Here is an 18,271-nt window from a genome sequence, read left to right on the forward strand (position 1 = left end):
AATTTACCGGATGTTCCTTCGCAGCCGGGGCCTGGCTATCTGAATTCTGAATATGAGCATTTCCGCCGGGTGAGGGGCCTTTGAAGAGAACACCCTGTATGTATCGAGGTGCCGCTCTGCTCGGGGTAACTTCCTACCCATCCTCAGCTACTAACACGTCTTCCTTTGCTGTTACGATGGCATCCCAGCAGTTCCCTTTAGCCCTAAAGCCTTCTAGATACAGTCGACGAGAGCCATATTTTTATCCTAAAAGCCAGGCTCAGCTCTCTTTCTGCCCCCAAACTTCCCACGCCCGCCTCCTCTCTCCTGTGACCAAGATCTGGATTTTCCTGGTCTCACTAGACCGCGATGCTGCTGGCATTCCTTGGCCTCTTGCAGGCTGACTCATGCAGGGGCAAGGACTGGGAAACAGAGCAGATTTAATTACTGATCTCGGGGAAGGTTTATTACTCCCGTTCCGTCCCTGGAGCAGCACTTTGGCCCGAGGCTGAGCCAATGAAATTCAACAAGGGCAAATGCAAAGTTCTCCACTGAGGGAGGAACAATCCGTGTCACACATACAGAATGGAAAGCGACTGTCTGGGGAGGAGTCCTGCAGAAAGGGATCTGGGGTCGTAGTGGACCACAAGCTAAACATGAGTCAACAGTGTAACACAGTTGCACAAAAAGCAGACATGCTCCTGGGATGCATTAGCAGGAGTGTGGCGAGCAAGATACGGGAAGGAATTTTTCCGCTCTACGCTGCACAGATCAGGCCTCAGCTGGAGTGTTGTGTCCAGTTCTGGGCGCCACATTTCAGGAAAGATGCGGAGAAATTGGAAAAAGTCCCACGAAGAGCAACAAAAATGGATAAACACATGGGCTGTGTCTACACTGGCCACTTATTCCGGAAAATCAGCCGCTTTTCCGGAATAACTTGCCAGCTGTCTACACTGGCCCCTTGAATTTCCGGAAAAGCACTGATGATCTACTGTAAAATTGTCAGTGCTTTTCCGGAAAAACTATGCTGCTCCCGTTCGGGCAAAAGTCCTTTTCCGGAAAATTGTTCCGGAAAAGGGCCAGTGTAGACAGCAGAGATTTCTTTTCCGCAAAAAAGCCCCGATCGCAAAAATGATGATCGGGGCTTTTTGGCGGAAAAGCGTGTCTACATTGGCAACAGACGCTTTTCCAGAAAAAGTGCTTTTCCGGAAAAGCATCCTGCCAATGTAGATGCGCTTTTTCCGGAAATACTTATAACGGAAAACTGTTCCGTTTTAAGCATTTCCGGAAAAGGGTGCCAGTGTAGATGTAGCCATGAGCTAGGAGGGAAGACTGAAAGAACTGGGCTTGTTTAGTGTGGAAAAGAGAAGACTGAGAGGGGACATGATAACAGTGTTCAAGTATCTAAAAGGGTGTCACAAAGAGGAGGGAGAAATATTGTTCTCCTTGACCTCTGAGGACAGGACAAGAAGCAATGGGCCTAAACTGCAGCAAGGGAGGTTTAGGTTGGACATTAGGAAAAACTTCCTGCCTATCGCGGTGGTGAAACACTGGAATAAATTGCCTAGGGCGGATATGGAGTCTCCATCACTGGAGATATTTAAGAGCAGGTTGGATAGACACCTGTCCGGGATGATCTAGACAGTGTTTCTCAACCTTTTTATATAAAGTACCCCTTTAAAAAAGATTATAAGTACCCCCAGTCCCTACAGTTTTCAGACACAATATTTTTTCTATCATTGCAACACTGAATCGTAGCCGGGCGGGCAATGCAATGTTTGGGTGTAAAAAGTACAAAAATAATAAAACGCTGGAAAATTGAACACAACCATTCAGTTTTCTCCAAATTGTAGTTGTGGTAAGGTACCTCCAGACGTCTCTCGGGTACCCCTAAGGGTACTCGTACCCCTGGTTGAGAAACAGTGATCTAGACGGCGCTTGGTCCTGCCGGAGACTGGACTCGATGCTCTCGCGAGGTCCGTTCTCGTTCTAGTGTCCTGTGATTCCATGACCCATGGGCCGGGTTCGGCCAAAATACCGAACCCCACCCAGAATGTTCAGTCTGAAAGGATCGGCCCTGCTGGCTGCCAAGGTCAGTTCCTGCCCTGCCCAGCTATGTAGGCAAGGCTGGAGCGAGAGGTTCTGTACCCGAGGGATCGACTCATCCCTTCACCACTCCCTTCTCTGAAAAACCTGGCCCTCGCCTTGGTTCCTGAGGCGGGGATGTCGGCCCTGGAAGGAAGGAGGCTGCCTTGCCAGCGGGATCCTCGTGTAACCTTTGTGCTGCCGGAGTGCTTAGGGGAAGCGCAGGCTAGGGGCTGTACTAGCAAAGGCAGCCCTCGGCCCCAGACAGCTCGCGGGGCATCAACCAGAGCCGGGGTGGGAGGAGACTGGGTAACGGAACAGGAGGGATGCTCTCTTTTTAGCCAATCGGGAGCAGCGAAGACGATCAGGAATCCCGTTCATTTCCATAGCGGTTTGTTTTCTGCCCAGCCGTGGATCGCGCGTGCAGCCCACTGCGGTAGAGACGCCAAAGATCTCTGAGGTTACCTGGCTCCCGGCCTCGCTCACACGGGACGGGCGCCTCCAGTGAGTTCCAGGAGGGAAGAAAGGTCTGGGTAGGGGGGATATCACCGATACTGTGAACATAAGAATGGCCAGACGGGGTAGGACCAAAGGTCCATCCAATCCAGCATCCTGGCTGCCAGGTGCCCCGGAGGGAGTGAACAAAACAGGGAATTATCCAGTGATCCCTCCTCTGTCATCCATTCGCACACAAACAGGCTAGGGACACCCTCCTTACTCTCCCCGGCTAATAAGTATTGATGGACCTAACCTCCATGAACCTATCTAGCTCTTTTTCGAACCCTGTTAAAGTCCTGACACGTACAATGTCCTCTGGCGAGGAGTTCCACAGGTTGACTGTGCGCTGAGCGAAGAAATACTTCCTTTGGGTTGTTTTAAACCTGCTGCCTCTTAGTTCCAATGGGTGACCCCTAGTTCTCGTGTTATGGGAACAAGTCAGTAACTTTTCCTTATTCACTTTCTCCACACTGGTCAGGATTTTATAGACCTCTCTCCTATCTCCCCTTCGTCTCCTCTTTTCTAGGCTGAAAAGTCCCCGTCTTATTCATCTCTCTTCCTATGGCACCCAGGCCAACCCCCTAACCACTGTTGTTGCTTTTTCTGAACTTTCTCCAATGCCAAGATCTCTGCTTTGAGACAGGCGACCGCCTCTGCGTGCAGGATTCTAAGTGTGCGCGTCCCACAGACCGAAAAGGCAGGAGAAGCCCGGTCTGTGGACAGGAGGCTAGTGAGTCAAGGCGGCAGAGACGGGCTGGGTGAAACTCAGGTCTTGTGTGGTGCTGGTGGATTTGATTTGCAGCCCGGGCTGTGTGTATAACAGTGTAGTGCCCGCGTCACCGGGCTGGCATGCCACCCTCCCTCTCTCCTCCCTCGGGAAGAGTCTGAAACCCATGCCTAGGGCTGGCCGTGTGCCGCGGGAAGGCAGGTGGGCGACAGCATGGCCATGGCATGCCTGGCTCGGCACCAGCCCCCCGCGGCCCTTGGCCCTGAGGCGGTGTCGCCAGCATTCACGGGAGCCGTGCGGAGACCTCGGCCTGACCGGGACGGGCGGGAGGCCGGGGGTGTCTTTCCCCGAGCCCCTTGGAATCCCTCCCGCATTCAGACGAGGCCACGGTGCAGCCGGGCCGCCCGGCTGAAGGCAGGGTCAGGGAAGGGCCCCTCGCAGAGACAGAAAGTAGGACAGCCAGGGGGCATGGGAATGGGGCACGGGGAGTACGAACAATCCCACCGCTTGTTTGTCTCGCCCTTGGAAGGGGAGCTGCAGTGCTGGGGGGAGACAGGCTGACGCGGCGTCTGGGGGGACTGTGGCCAAAGGGGGAGCCGGGAAGGAGGGGCAGGAGGCGCGTGGCAGGGGGCAGGCGACGGAGGCCTTCTGTCCCCGTAGCTAGAGCTGGCGCTGAAGTTGGAGGGACCAGAGAGAGCTCTAAGCTCTGCTGTTGTCCGGGGGGCGAGCATCCCACCGGGCCGGTCGTGTCGCGCAGAACGCGCCTGGCTTCTGTTCGGGGGGCCAGACAGGCAGCTGGCATGCAAACGTGTTACTCCACTGCGGTCGGCGTCACGTGGCTCCCTGCCGGCGCTCCGGACAAGCCGCAGCGGCGAGGGTAGAGCGCCCGAGGCCTAGGGGCTGTCCCGAGGCACCCTCCCTGGGCGTGGCAGCTGGAGCTAACCCTTTGCACATGGGGGGGGCTTTAATTGCCCCCTCCCAGAGGGACTCCTCTTGGCTTGTCTCATCTGCAGCTCTGTGGAGACAGAGCCGGAGGCTGCAGGCCCAAGAGGGCTTGTTCGGGGAACCCGCCGCCCGCTGCCCGGTTCAGGCTGCAGCTGGGCTTGGCACCTTAGGAGACACCCCTTTGTCTGCCCTCGGGGGGTGCACATCCCCGCTGTGCTGGGCGTGCAGCGGAAACGGGCCCGGGCCCTGCCCGGCTGAGTCGCCGCCTCGTTTGAGAAGCGATCCGACCTGCGAGGAGCTTAGGGCCAGGCAGGCAGGGAGCCTGGAAGGAGCTGGTTTGCAGTGGGGGTGGCGGCTGACTGCTCATGGCCGCGACGGGGTCTCCTGGGTGTGACGGGCAGGCAGCTGTGGGGTGCACGGGGCTCTCGTGGCGAGGAATGACGGGGGAGACAATCCGGAGGGGTCTCATAGTCGTAAGGCGAATCTGACCCGGCCGATGAGACATCCGCAGCCTCTCGCGGGACCCGGTTCTGAGCTCCTGCCATGCCTGCTGGCTTTGTCACAGCTTTGGCACTGCCCATGTGACAACATCCCGATTGGGTGAGGGACAACGTTCCCTACAATTTTTTCCCATCCATGTGTGGAATGAATTTTGTTCTGTGCACCGATGCACGTGTGGATGTGCACCACCCTAGAAACATGCTGGGGGCGCTCTGCCCATCAGTCAGGTGGCATTTGAATCTCTCCTGGGTGGCCACCCAAGCGGGGAGGGGGGATTTAATTAATTGGTGGGACGGGGAAGCAGAGGGTTTCTCAGGCCGGCTGTCGGGGCCGTACCGAGGTTAGTGATTTGAAACGGGGAGGCTGATGAGCAGGCCCTGGCTGTGAACGGCCCTGATCCTGAGCTGCAGTCAGAGGGCATGAGCATGTCGATCTCCCCCCTTCCTCTCCTTTCGCCCCCAGAGCCGAGGAGCTATGTAGAGTCGGTGGCCCGCAAGGCCGTGACGGGAGCCGGGGGGGTGTCCCCGAGCCCCCCCTCTCCGTCGATCTACAGCCCTGAGACGCCGGTGAAGAACGGGGTCTTCAGCAATGCCTTCACCGCCCCCAGCCCCATCTCCACCAGCAGCCCCATTCACAGCATGGACGGGTAAGGAGAGCCGGGTGCTGGGGGCAGCCGGGAGCAGGCACCGTGGCGCTGGGTGTGCTTCGGCCTGCAGCCCTTCCTTACCCGAGCACGCGCGTCCTGAGTGGCTAAGCGCCCGGCGGTCAGTTCGCAGCTGTGCACCCTCATGCGTCAGGGCATCAGCTGCCCTCCAGGGGTCAGGAAGGTTCCTCCACACCCAGCTCCAGCTCCAGCATGGTCTCTGCACCTGGCTCACAGCTACCATGTGAGCCAAGTCAGGTGCAGAGACGGACATTGGCCGTGGTTGGACTAGACGGGTCTGGTGCCAGCGGTGGGATAAGACACACCCTGACCCCAGGGGAAGAACCGCGGGTGGCGATTCTCAAAGCCTTCTGGTGTCCGCTGGGCCTGGCTTTTCCAAAGGGATTTAAAGGCACTCGGCGCCCGGCCCCCATCCAATTCCAGTGGGTCCTTTGGCAGTCCCGCCCGACGTGGGGCGCGAGGGCTGGGATGTAGGACGGCCGGGGGTGGGGTTGTGCCCAGGGCGGCGTGGGGGTTTGTGGGGAGGTGAGGGAAGGAGTGGGTGGACGCGGGAGAGGGTTGTGAGTGCGTGAGGTGTGCATGTGTGTAGGGTTGTGGGGGGAGGGGGCGTGTGCGCATGCAGGAAGGGTTGCGTGTACTTGAGAGTGTGTGTGTACACATGTAATGTATGCATGTGCACCCATGTAGAGTTGTGTACGCGCGCACACATGTAGGGTTGTGTGTGTGTATGTGTGTGGGCATGCACATGCAGGGTTGTGTGTGTGTATGTGTGCGCGCGCACACATGTAGGGTTGTGTGTGTGCGTGCGTGTACACACATGTAGGGTTGTGTGTGTGTACGTGTGTGTGCATGCACATGTAGGGTTGTGTGTGTGTGCGTGCGCGTGTACACATGTAGGGTTCTGTGTGTGTATGTGTGTGTGTGTGTGCACATGTAGAATTGTGTGTGTGTATGTGTGTGCATGCACGTGTAGGGTTGTGTGTGCGCGCGCACACATGTAGGGTTGTGTGTGTGTATGTGTGTGTGCATGCACGTGTAGGGTTGTGTGTGTCTGTGTGTCTGTGTGTGTGTGTGTGTGCGTGCGCGCGCGCACATATATGGTTGTGCGTGTGAGGCTCTGTGCACCCTTCTGTGTGCAGGGGGCGAGCGGGAGATGGTGTGCCCGGGTGCAGCATGGGGAGCTGGGATTGTCTCTTGGCTCCCCAGGAGCTGTGGGAATGGGCGCTGCGGGGGCCACCCCACACCTGGCCCTCGCTCGCCCCTTCCCTTCGTCTCCAAGGGGGTGGGCAGGTCCCCAGGGAGGCCTCGGCGCCCACAATTCCCCGTCCTGAGAAGGGGGCAGCACAGGGAGGGTGATCTTGGGGCTGACACCCCCAAGTGGGACGCGGAAGGTCTGGTTTTGAAGCCAGGCTCTGCCACCGGTTTCCTGGGTGACCTCGGGCAGGTCACTTACACTCAGCGCCTCACCGATTTCGAGGCACGGACTACCCCCCGAAACAGAGGGGCCTTGGAGGTCTCCGTCTGACTGGCCCGGCGCCTCAGATCTGAGCTGAGCTGCTCTCTTGCCTCTCCCAGGGTGTCGCTCCGCAGCTACCCGTCCGAGAGCAGCGGCCCCAGCGCCGTCACGCCCCCGCGGCCCTCGGCCGATTCCAGCTTCCTGTCGGCGCAGAGCAGCTACCAAAACGCCTCGCCCCCGTCCTTCCTGGGCTCCGTCTACACGGGCCCCGAGGATGCCCCCGCGCCGCAGGACGCCCGCCCGTGGCCGCCGGCCCAGGTCAGCGTGGTGGGGGTGCACGTCCTGCCGGGGAGCCCTCACACCCTGCAAAGGACGGTGGCGACCAACACGCCGCCCAGCCCTGGCTTCGGGCGAAGAGCGCTCAATCCCAGCATGGCGACCGCCCCCGGCAGCCCCGGCCTGGGCAGGCACCCTCTGGCGGCGGCCCCGGGCAGCCCGAGCCTGGCCCGGCACCAGGCTGCGAAGGCAGGCAGTGCGCCCGGCACGCCCGGCAGCCCCAGCATGGACCGGCACCTCATGTATGGCTATTCCGCCCCGGAGGAGCAGCGCCCCTCGCTGTCCCGGCAGAGCAGTGCCTCGGGGTACCAGGCCCCCTCCACCCCGTCCTTCCCCATCTCCCCTGCCTACTACCCCGGCATGAGCAGCCCGCTCTCCTCCTCCCCGGACTCCGCCACCTACCGGCAGGGGAGCCCCACACCTCTGCCGCTGCTGCCGGAGAAGCGGAGGATGTCGGCCGGCGAGCGGTCCAACAGCCTGCCCAACTACGCCACGGTGAACGGCAAGGTGTCCTCGCCCGTCGCCAGCGGCCTCTCCAGCCCCAGCAGCGGGAGCACCGTGGCCTTCTCACACACCCTGCCCGACTTCTCCAAGTTCTCCTTGCCAGGTACGGCTTGGCGGGCGCAGCGTCGGGGCCGGGGCCGGAGCAGGCCAGGCCGTGGCCCACGGTGCCGGAGGCCACGTTTTCTCCAGAGGCCACCTGCTCTCTGGCTAGGCCGCGCTGTCCTCCCCTGAGCGACCGAATGGATCTGAGCCTTTCCTTGAGAGCAATGTCTCCCTTCGGCTCTGGCCTGAGGATGCACCCGGAGGCCCCGGCTCAGGTCTCACGCAGGCAGAGCTCCCGTTAGCGGAGGAACTGCCTTAGGGTTGGGCCGCTCGGGCCTGTCAGTACCGCCTCCGGTCTGCGTTTGGCCCACAGTTCCCAGAGCCGCTGGGGAGCTGGGAACGGCCGGGTTGGGTGGATTTACCCCCGACATCGGGAGATAGATACCTCTCAGCCTCACCGAGGGGCCGGGTTCGCCCCCCTGCCCTCCTTTGCTTTCCCTTGGGCTCACACGGTCACACTCACACCAGAGCTAGCAGCCAAGGGAAAAGCACCGTGCGGTCCCCCAGCCTGCGCACGGCGAGGTCCAAGCAGCTCAGCTGGGGACATTCCTGACCCTGGCCGCCTGCCATACGCAGGCGAACTCACCGCTGCCCGGATAAGTCCTTTGTGACGGGCCCCTCTGCGTAAGCATGCTCTGTCTGACAGGCATTGAACGGCGCCTCTTCCAGTACCCCTCCACTGGTGCTGGCCAGTGCAGGTCCTCTGAAGTCAGGGCAGCTCCCGGAGCTGCTGGTCCTGTGTGTTTATCTGTATTTTACATGGCCGGCTTCCCTTCCCGCTTAGCCCCCTGGGCCAGGAGCCGGCCAGTCACAGCACAGCGGAGCGGAGCACGTGCCACCCTGGCCCTGCAAACTCTTCAGCACACGCTTAATTCCCAGAATCAGAGTCCCAGGGCCGGCAGAGACCCCAGGAGTCTAGTCCAGCCCCCTGCCCAAGGCAGGGCCAACCCCAACTCCATCAACCCAGCCAGGGCTTGGTCAAGCCGGGACTTAAACACCTCTAGGGATGGAGACTCCACCCCCTCCCTAGGGAACCCAGCCCAGCGCTTCCCCACCCTCCTAGGGAAAATAGTTTTTCCTAATCTCCAACCTAGACCTCCCCCCTGTAACTTGAGACCATTGCTCCTTGTTCTGCCCCCACTGAGAACAGCCTCTCTCCATCCTCTTTGGAACCCCCCTGCAGGAAGCTGAAGGCTGCTCTCAAATCCCCCCTCACTCTTCGCTTCTGCAGACTAAACAGACCCAACCCCCCAGCCTCTCCTCGTAGCTCATGTGCTCCAGCCCCTGCATCATTTACGCCTGTTGCGTCGCTCGTTTAGGTCAGGGGGTTGGAAAGCGACAGCCCCTGCCTCGGTGTTTGCCGGCTCAGGAATGAGGGCGCCCTAGAGATCTCTAGATGGGCTGAGTTGGGGGGGTCAGGCCATTCACCAGGGTTCAAGGAAGGGGAAGCTACGGATGCGTTCAGAGAGCTGCGGTTCAGCGCGACCCGTAGGAGCCTCTGCCCTGTCCTGGTCGCTGGGAGGGCTGCCCCACGGGACCCCTCTGGATGGCAAATGTGGATGGGCTCAAATGCTTCCCTTGATTGTCTCTCCCTCCCCCTCTCGCAGACAGCAGCCCCGAGACGCGGGCCAACCTGAAGTTTGTCCAGGACACCTCCAAGTACTGGTACAAGCCGGAGATCTCCCGGGAGCAGGGTGAGTGGCTGAGCCAGACCCAGGGGAGGGGACGTGGAAATCGGCGCGCCCAGGTGGGTGGGGACGGAAACCCTGGGGGGCTTATCCCCATCCTCGAGCATTCCCTCCCCCGTCTCCGCATTGTGGCTGCCACGACAAACCCGCTGCCCCGAAGGCCTGTTCTATTGACCTCTGGGCCCCACGTCTGCCGCCTCCTTCTGTCTCTTTCTTCCCCCCCTCGGTTAATCGCACACGTGTCAATAGCCCCATAGAGGGAAACGGGGCCTGATCCCCAGGCAGGACGCCTGGGGTCTTTCCTGGGCTTGCTCCGTGCGACCTGAGGCTGGTGGACTAGGGATGCAAATGGAGACGACCGAAGTCGTTAATGAAGCGGGGATTTCAATATCCCGCGCTTCATTAACGTCATCTCAAAAAATGAGAAGTAACATCAGTTCGGACTAAGGGCTTTAGTCCGAACTAACGCATCCCAGCGCGTACTTCCTGGTTCCAATCAGCTGTGATTCGAACTCGTGCGCCGGCGAGATCATGTTAATGAATTGAGGGATATTTAAATCCCCGCTTCATTAACTACTTCGGTCGTCTCCAGAGAGCTTGGGTGGGGGGCAGGACTTAACGGGCTCTCCTGGCCCCAGGAGGCGGGTAGGAAATTCTTCGGAGCTCCTTTTTACAAGGAGAAACTGAGGCACAAAGAGGCCTGAGGCTGCTCTGTCAGAGTTGGGGGCTGGGAATGCTAGGAACCCATGTCTGCAATACCACCCGGCAGGCCGGGCAGGCGTGTTTGAGAAATCAAGTGACGTGTCCCAAGGCGAGGCCGGGCTCGAACCCAGCAGGACCCAGGGCCCACATCTGGGCCTCACCCAGTGTAGACAGCAGGCGGGGAAGGTCCTCGCTCGGATCGGGCCAGCGGCTGCGGGTGAGAGAGGCGAGCACAGAGCTCGTCCGCAGGGCTGGGACCGGCTCGCAGAGCGTCCCGGCTACATGCCAGGGGGAAGAGATCGTTTTGCGTCAGAAGGCAGTACACATGCGTAGAGACTGTTCGAGGTGGAAGGGCCTGCTAAGAACCTGCAATCACAGGGTCAGAAAGGGGGGGTTACTGGGGTACAGGTTGCTGCGATGAGCCGCAAATCCAGCAGCCTCTTCAGTCCGTGTGTCTAACAAAGTTCTGAATGGAAGGTCCCTGGCTTGCCTCTTGAAGGTGTTGTGCAAAGGTCCATCTCGCCCAGTGTCCTGTCTGCCCACAGTGGCCAATGCCAGGTGCCCCAGAGGGAGTGAACGGAACAGGGAATCCTCACGTGATCCCTCCCCTGTTTCCCATTCCCAGCCTCTGATAAACAGAGGCTAGGGACACCCTCCCTACCCATCCTGGCTAATAGCCACTGATGGACCTAACCTCCATGAATCTATCTAGCTCTTTTTGAACCTTGTTAAAGTCCTGGTCTTCACAACATCCTCTGGCGAGGAGTTCCACAGGTTGACTGTGCACGGAGTGAAGAAAAACTTCCTTGGGTTTGCTTTAAACCTGCTGCCTATTCATTTAATTTGGTGACCCCTAGTTCTTATGTTATGGGAACAAGTCAATCACTTTTCCTTCTTCACTTTCTCCACACCCGTCATTTTATAGGCCTCTGTCCTATCCCCCTCACACATCTCATTTAATAACATCTTTCATCTATTAAGACTCAAAAGTCCCAGTCTTATTAACTTCCCATATGGAACCCATTCCATACCCCTCGGGACACTTTCCAAGATATCTTTTTGGAGATGGGGTGATCACATCTGCATTCAGCATTCCAACTCTGGGTGTCCCATGAATTTATAGAAAGGCAATAAGATATTTTCTGTCTTATCATTTGTCCCTTTCATTCCCAGCATGCTGTTTGCTTTTTTGACTGCCATAGCACACGGGGTGGGTGTTTGACTCCCAGATCTTTTTTGTGAGTGGTAACAGCTAATTTAGACCCCATCATTTCATGTGTGTAGCTGGGATTATGTTTTCCAATGTGCTTTACTTTGCATTTATCAATATTAAATTCCATCTACCCCTTAGTTGCCTCCCCACCCAGTTTGGAAAGATCCTTTTGTGGCTCTTCCAAGTGACTTATTTCTGCTGTCTTGTTACTGTTGAGTTTCTCAGTTTGTCTCAAAACCTCCTCTAATGACACCATAATCTGGACCGTTCCTCAGATCTGCCACCTACAAAGGCTCAGGTTTGGGAATCTTCCCGCCAATCCCCAGCCATGAAGACGGATGCAAAGAATTCGTTTAGTCTCTTTGCAGTGACCTTATTGTCCTTGAGGGCTCCTTTAGCATCTCGATCGTCCAGTGACCCCATGGGTTGTGTGCAGGATTCCTGCTTCTGCTGGCTTAAAAACATGGCTATTACTTTTTGAGTCTTTGGCCAGCTGTTCTTCACATTCTTTTGAGGCCTTCCTAATTCTGTGTTTACTCTTCATTTGCCAGAGTTTGTGCTCCTTTCAGTTTTCCCTCACTAGGGTTTAACTTCCACTTTTGAAAGGATGCCTTTTTCTCTCTCCCTGCTTCTTTTGCTTGGTGGTTTAGCCGGGGTGGCACTTTTGGGGGATTTCTTTTTAAAGAGACGCCTTTACGTTGAGCCTCGAGGACAGTGTCTTTGAAAAGTTTCCATGCAGCGTGTAGGGGTTTCACTTTTGGCACTGTGCCTTTTAATTTCCGGGTAATTACCCGCCTCGTTTTGGATCTGTAACAATCGCTCTGTGAGACGCTCTCCCCCGCAGATGATGGGGTGTTTTGGTCTTTTACCATTTTCATAGAATCATAGAACCATGGAGCTGGAAGAGACCTTAGAAGGTCAAGTCCAGCCCCCTGCTCTAGGCAGGACCAATCCCAACTAAATCAACCCAGCCAGGGCCTGGTCAAGCCGAGACTTAAACACCTCTAGGGATGGAGACTCCACTACTTCCCTAGGGAACCCAGCCCAGCGCTTCCCCACCCTCCTAGGGAAAGAGTTTTTCCTAATATTCAACCTAGACCTCCCCCACTGCAACTTGAGACCGTTGCTCCTTGTTCTGCCATCTGCCACCACTGAGAACAGCCTCTCTCCAGCCTCTCTGGAACCTCCCTTCAGGAAGTTGAAGGCGGCTCTCAAATCCCCCCTCACTCTTCTCTTCTGCAGACTAAACAGACCCAAGTCCCTCAGCCTCTCCTCGTAGCTCATGTGCTCCAGCCCCCTCATCATTTTGGTTGCCCTCCGCTGGACCCTCTCCAATGCGCCCACATCCTTCCTGTAGTGGGGGGCCCAGAACTGGACACAAACTAGAAGTTCTTGTGTGACTTCCGTCAGGAGCATAGTTACCGCCTCATTTGGGGCATGGAGAGTGCTGGATGGGGGGTACCCCATGTTGTGATATGGGCTGGATCCAGGTGAGGCGAGGGGTGTGGATCAGCAGAGATACGCCTGCAGGTGTCGGATCTGCTCTTCTGGAGGGGTCCGGTGCTGTTTGACGGGTGTGTCCTGGTCTGGGAGGTGTCTGCTTCTGAGGCCTGGCGGCTGTTTGCAGGCCAGACGTGGGGTCCCCCTTGGATGTGGGTTGTGTTTGGTGCAATACAAGATATTCCCTCCCCCACCTTCTCTCTCTAATCTGAGACCGACACTGCACCGCTAGGGCCGCCTGCCTCCGGCGGGGACGGGGCGACGCGAGGGCTGTCTCCTCGCGCGTCCTGACGGCGCTGCTCCTTCCTTCCCAGCCATCACGCTCCTGAAGGACAGGGAGCCCGGAGCCTTCATTATCCGAGACAGCCACTCCTTCCGGGGAGCCTACGGGCTGGCCATGAAAGTGGCCTCTCCGCCGCCCACCATCCTGCAGCAGAACAAGAAAGGTATTGTCGGCTCCCCGCCCCGCACTGTTCTGCCGGCTGAGCCCGCGGCTGGGGATGTTCCGGCCCCCCTCGGCCTGCCCGCTGCGTCCCGGCTTCCCTCCCGCCTCCCCCCGGCGAAGCAGTGTCGTCAGTGCTTGTCGCCCGGAAGTTTGCCTCTTGCCTCCAGCCTGAATCTGGAAGGCAGCCCCCGGCTCGCGCCCCTTAGGGGACAGCAAACCGGAGCCGAGCACTGGCCGTCTCCCCGGAGCACGGGCCCGGATCGGCCATCCTGCCTGGCGGGCCGGAGGGAGGGGGACGCCGAGGGCTGGCCTGCTGCAGAGCCCGCAGCCCTGGGGCGCCTGGGGGGTCGCATCAGGAGGGGCTGGAAGCGGGTAACGACCTCTCTCCCGCCAGGCGATCTGACCAACGAGCTGGTGAGACACTTCCTGATCGAGACCAGCCCGCGGGGGGTGAAGCTAAAGGGTTGCCCCAACGAGCCCAACTTCGGTAAGTGGCCATCAGCCGCCCCGCCCCGCGGCACACCTGGGGCAGGTCAGCAGCGCCCCCTTGTGGGCGGTACGAGGAACTTCCCACGGGCACCTGGGGGTCCCGTTACACTGGCCGTGTCTGCAGAAAGCCTGAGGGCGGAAGGATCAATGTGAGCACGTACGGCCTGCTGCACCATCCCCCGCTCCTGCTGGCCTGCCCTGGCCCGGGAGGGCTGGAGAGCAGCTGTGGGAGGCTGGTATTCGCGCCAGCAGCCAAACCTGCGAGGGTGCAGACCGTCCACAACTGCAGCTCTGCCACTGATGCCTTGCATCACCCTGGCTGCGTCACTTAAGTGCCTCAGTTTTCCTGTCGGCAAGCATTCCGCCGGTGTGGAGAGAGGATGCATTCACCATTCTCCGGGCGGCACTTGGAGGGCCCGAAGGGTCAGGAATGGGAGACACGCTCGTCCTGTGTGTGAGGGGAGGGGTCTGGGGCCTGGCAAAGCCAGAGGCAGTCACAACCCCCTGTGCTCCGGGAAATTCTCCATCTCTCTGGGGTGGAGAGAAGATGGGGAAGAGGCAAGATTCCCCCCCACGCTCCATGGAACTCTGCACCCTGCGCAGAGCTAGGGATGCGAAATGTCGATGAATTGAACGTCGTGAATTCTTATCGGTTTCTCAACTATTCTGTAGTCCCCGGAGGCAGGGCTGGCAATCAGTGCAATCCAGCCCCTCCCGAAGAGCCCCCAGCCACGCCACGCTGCTGGATCCGAGGCAGCCGTGTGGGGTGCCAGGTACCCTGGGGAGAGAGCCGTTTAAAAACCAGCTCCCCTCACGGACCAGCTGCCTGTCGCTCCACACTGCTGCCTCTGTCTGGAGGGGTCTGATCTGGCCGTCCAGCTCCTAATACACTTTGAACTCAGAGCCGCAGCGGGGCAGGCGCTGGACCCGGCACGAGCCAGGACCGAGCCGGGCTGCTGGCCAGCCTGCTAACAGACGTACCGGCGGGGGTGGGGCATGCGTGTCGTCTGGAGCATTAACCGAGTGAGTCGGTTCATCGACTCCACTCTTACATCCCTATTCGGAGCTGGGTTGGAATCCCGGCCTCTCCCGGCTGCCTACGGGGTCCAGGCACTGGCCTTGCTCCGCCAGTCCCCACGGTCTCTGCGGCCGCCGGGTCGGGAGAGGGGCTGTTAGGGCAGGATGTCCGCAGGCCCGGCGCGAAACTGACTCCTCTGCAAACAGCGCTGAGCGGGGCGAAGTCCAGGGTCCCGTGTCCCTAGCCCGGGAGGGTGACGACCTTCATCGGCGCTGAGCGGCGTCGGCTGGGCAGGCAGGAGAGCGCCAGAGGCAGCCGACGGCCTAGCATTGGCGGGTGTTGGGGGTTACGCTCGCCCAAGGCACTGGCCCGGCGGTTGGGAAGGGGAGGGACGTCAGGTCAGAGCCGGGGCTGGACGTGCCATCCGCTGGCCTGTGCCGAAACCAGCCTGAAACCGGCCTGAGCTGCAGGCCGGGGGGAGGCGGGAGACCCTAGGAAAGCCAGAGCCGGCCTGGCCCCCTTGAGTATCCCGCCTACACCAGTGGGGCCGGGGACGTCACCAAGGTGACCCCGGGGACCCGAGCGATGGCGGAGCAGCCCGGCAGCTGGCTTGGGGGGGTGGGCAGAGAAGGAAGGTCCCTGCTGGAGCACCTGCCCGTGACCGTGTGCCCATCCGGCTCTCTCCCCAGGGTGCCTGTCGGCGCTGGTGTACCAGCACTCCATCATGCCGCTGGCCCTGCCCTGCAAGCTGCTCATCCCCGACCAAGGTAGGGGACCAGCCCGTGCCGGGGCACCAGGGCAGCCAGGGGTGGGTGGGTGTTTCCCCTCGCTCGGCGCCGACGGGCGGGGCTGGAAAGCGCGGGAAGGGAACACCCTCAGCGCCCCGCCCTATCACCGTGCGTGGCCCCGGCGCGGCCTGGAATTCGCTTCCTTCTTTGCCTGTCAGCCCCGTGTCCCTCAGCTCGGTGGGCCCTGGCAGCAGCGCGGGGCTCTGGGCCGTCCCTGCCTTGAGTATGATTTGTCCGACCCCAGGGCCTGCGAGGGGTCGTGGAGCCCAACAGCAGCTCCTAGGCCCCATGGTGACGGAGGGATGGCCCGGACCCGACACACTCCCACCTCTGATTCTCCGACCAGGACCTCCCCGCGCTAGGCGCTGTACAAAAAGGACGCCCTGTCCCTCTTTGGGACCAAGCCCCTGGGGAAAGTCCGGCCCACCTGCTGCTCGCGGCGTACTTACTAACCACGCGGGCGGTTCCCAGTGCCCGCGGCCCCTCGGTGCCATTGTTTCTCCGGCGCCTCGGCGGGTCCCAGGCATGTGTGGCGGGAACCCTGGCAGGTCCCCTCCAGCGCGGCTCCAGCGAGGCGGCGTGTGCCGGTCTCCAGGCCCCGGCGGGTCCCTCCAGCGTGGCTCTGGCGAGGCGGCGTGTGCCGGTCTCCAGGCCCCGGCGGGTCCCTCCAGCGTGGCTCCGGCGAGGCGGCGTGTGCCGGTCTCCAGGCCCCGGCGGGTCCCTCCAGCGTGGCTCCGGCGAGGTGGCGTGTGCCGGTCTCCAGGCCCCGGCGGGTCCCTCCAGCGCGGCTCCGGAGAGGCGGCGTGTGCCGGTCTCCGGTCCCCAGCGGGTCCCTCCAGCGCGGCTCCGGAGAGGCGGCGCGCGCAGGTCTCCAGGCCCCGGTGTGTCCCCTCCAGCGCGGCTCCGGAGAGGCGGCGCGCGCAGGTCTCCGGTCCCTGGCGGGTCCCCTCCAGCGTGGCTCCGGCGAGGCGGCGTGTGCCGGTCTCCGGTCCCTGGCGGGTCCCCTCCAGCGCGGCTCCGGCAAGGCGGCGTGTGCCGGTCTCCGGTCCCTGGCGGGTCCCCTCCAGCGCGGCTCCGGCGAGGCGGCGTGTGCCGGTCTCCAGGCCCTGGCGGGTCCCTCCAGCGTGGCTCCGGCGAGGCGGCGTGTGCCGGTCTCCAGGCCCCGGCACGTTATCCTTTTGACCTTCCCTTTCAGACCCCACGGATGAAACGAAGGAGGCGGCTGCCAGCTCGGCGACAGACCTGCTCAAGCAGGGTGCGGGTGAGTGGCGGGGGGGGCGACGGGGAGCGTTCCTGGTGCGGCCCCCGCCGGGCGCTTGGGCAGTGTCGGGCCGGCGTTCTCCGCCGCTGCCTCTTCCGCTCCATCCTCCCTGCAGCCCCGGGGCGCTTGGCTCGCCGGCCGAGGCGAAGGCGGAGCGTGGACACGCCCGAAGCAGGGCGGGGTCGCTCTGCACCCCGGGAAGCCCTGGATTCCAGCGGGACGGCATAGCCCGGCGGGGCCCTGCCACAGCCCCCCTCAGACAGCTCACGGGCTTTTAGCCGGCTAAGAAAAGAAACTCAGAGCTCGGCCTCAGCCTCCCTAGGCGTCCCCCCAGCCCTGCTGTGCCCCACAGCCTGTGGCTACATTCCCCACCGACGCCCCTCCATCCTGACCCCCCTCGCCCAGCCGGGGCGGTGCCGAGAGCCCGTGTGCGAGGTTCGGAACCAAAGCCACGGACACGGCCCTGCCCGCCCCGCGCCGGAGACAAACACCCTGCGCTCCCAGGAGGAGGCCACGGAGCCGCCACGCCTGAGGGGCCAGGAGGCGGCCCCGGGGCGGGCGCCCACCCCTCACGCCGGCCGCGCTTCCCTTCCAGCCTGCAACGTGCTCTTCATCCACTCGGTGGAGATGGAGTCGCTGACCGGCCCGCAGGCCATCGCCAAGGCCACCAGCCAGACGCTGGCCCTGGAGCCCTCGCCCGTCGCCACCATCGTGCACTTCAAGGTCTCCGCCCAGGGCATCACCCTGACTGACAACCAGCGGAAGTAAGAGCCCCCGCGCCGCACGGGCCCCGGACGGCCCTGCCTCGGGCCGGGGCGGGGGAGCAGACAGGGCATCGGTCTGTTTGAGGCGACGTCTACACAGCTTCCCTCAGCCGCCAGAGCCTATGCAAATGAAGCACCAATTAGCATATTGCCGCATGTCATTTGCATAATTAATTAGGCGCCGGTTTTGCGCAAGAGCCGCTCTTCCTGAAAAAACGAGGAAGAAGGGCTCTCGCGCCAGAGAGCGATTTGGTGCGAAAAGGAGCTGTGTACACGGCTTCTTTTTGCGCAAAAGCCTCTTGCGCAAAAATGGCTCCTAATTAACGATGCAAATGAAGCGTGGCAGTATGCTAATCCGCACTTCGTTTGCGTAGACGTCGCCTGGGAGAGAGCGCGGCGCCGTGGGCCGTTTCCGTGGGAGGCGGGGTCTTGGCGGGGGAGGATTTGGCCCTGCGTGCCATGGGGAGGGGGTGCCTGGCTTGCCAGGGCTCGATACACACCGGCCCCGAGGCTCACGCCTGCTGGAACCGCCGGGACTGGGAGCAGGCTGCTGGGGAGGGGCCAGGCAGAGGCCACGTCGCGCCGACCCACGGCCATGTTGCCCCA

General features: G+C 60.9%; 1 protein-coding gene across 12 annotated transcripts in view; it reads left to right on the forward strand.

Annotated features, from left to right (window-relative positions):
• Positions 1-18,271, forward strand: part of TNS1 (tensin 1) — a 251,173-nt gene that overhangs the window by 221,858 nt on the left and 11,044 nt on the right. For all 12 annotated transcript variants that reach the window (XM_075932996.2, XM_089779632.1, XM_089779629.1 and 9 more), the window contains 8 exons: positions 5,198-5,381; positions 6,975-7,798; positions 9,405-9,491; positions 13,215-13,346; positions 13,740-13,832; positions 15,542-15,619; positions 16,836-16,901; positions 17,497-17,665. In XM_075932996.2, coding sequence (XP_075789111.2) covers positions 5,198-5,381; positions 6,975-7,798; positions 9,405-9,491; positions 13,215-13,346; positions 13,740-13,832; positions 15,542-15,619; positions 16,836-16,901; positions 17,497-17,665 — 1,633 coding nt within the window. The remainder of the gene's footprint in view (positions 1-5,197; positions 5,382-6,974; positions 7,799-9,404; positions 9,492-13,214; positions 13,347-13,739; positions 13,833-15,541; positions 15,620-16,835; positions 16,902-17,496; positions 17,666-18,271) is intronic.

Source organism: Pelodiscus sinensis, chromosome 7 (assembly GCF_052426305.1).
Source record: "Pelodiscus sinensis isolate ZL-2025 chromosome 7, ASM5242630v1, whole genome shotgun sequence".
Lineage (NCBI taxonomy): Eukaryota > Metazoa > Chordata > Testudines > Trionychidae > Pelodiscus > Pelodiscus sinensis.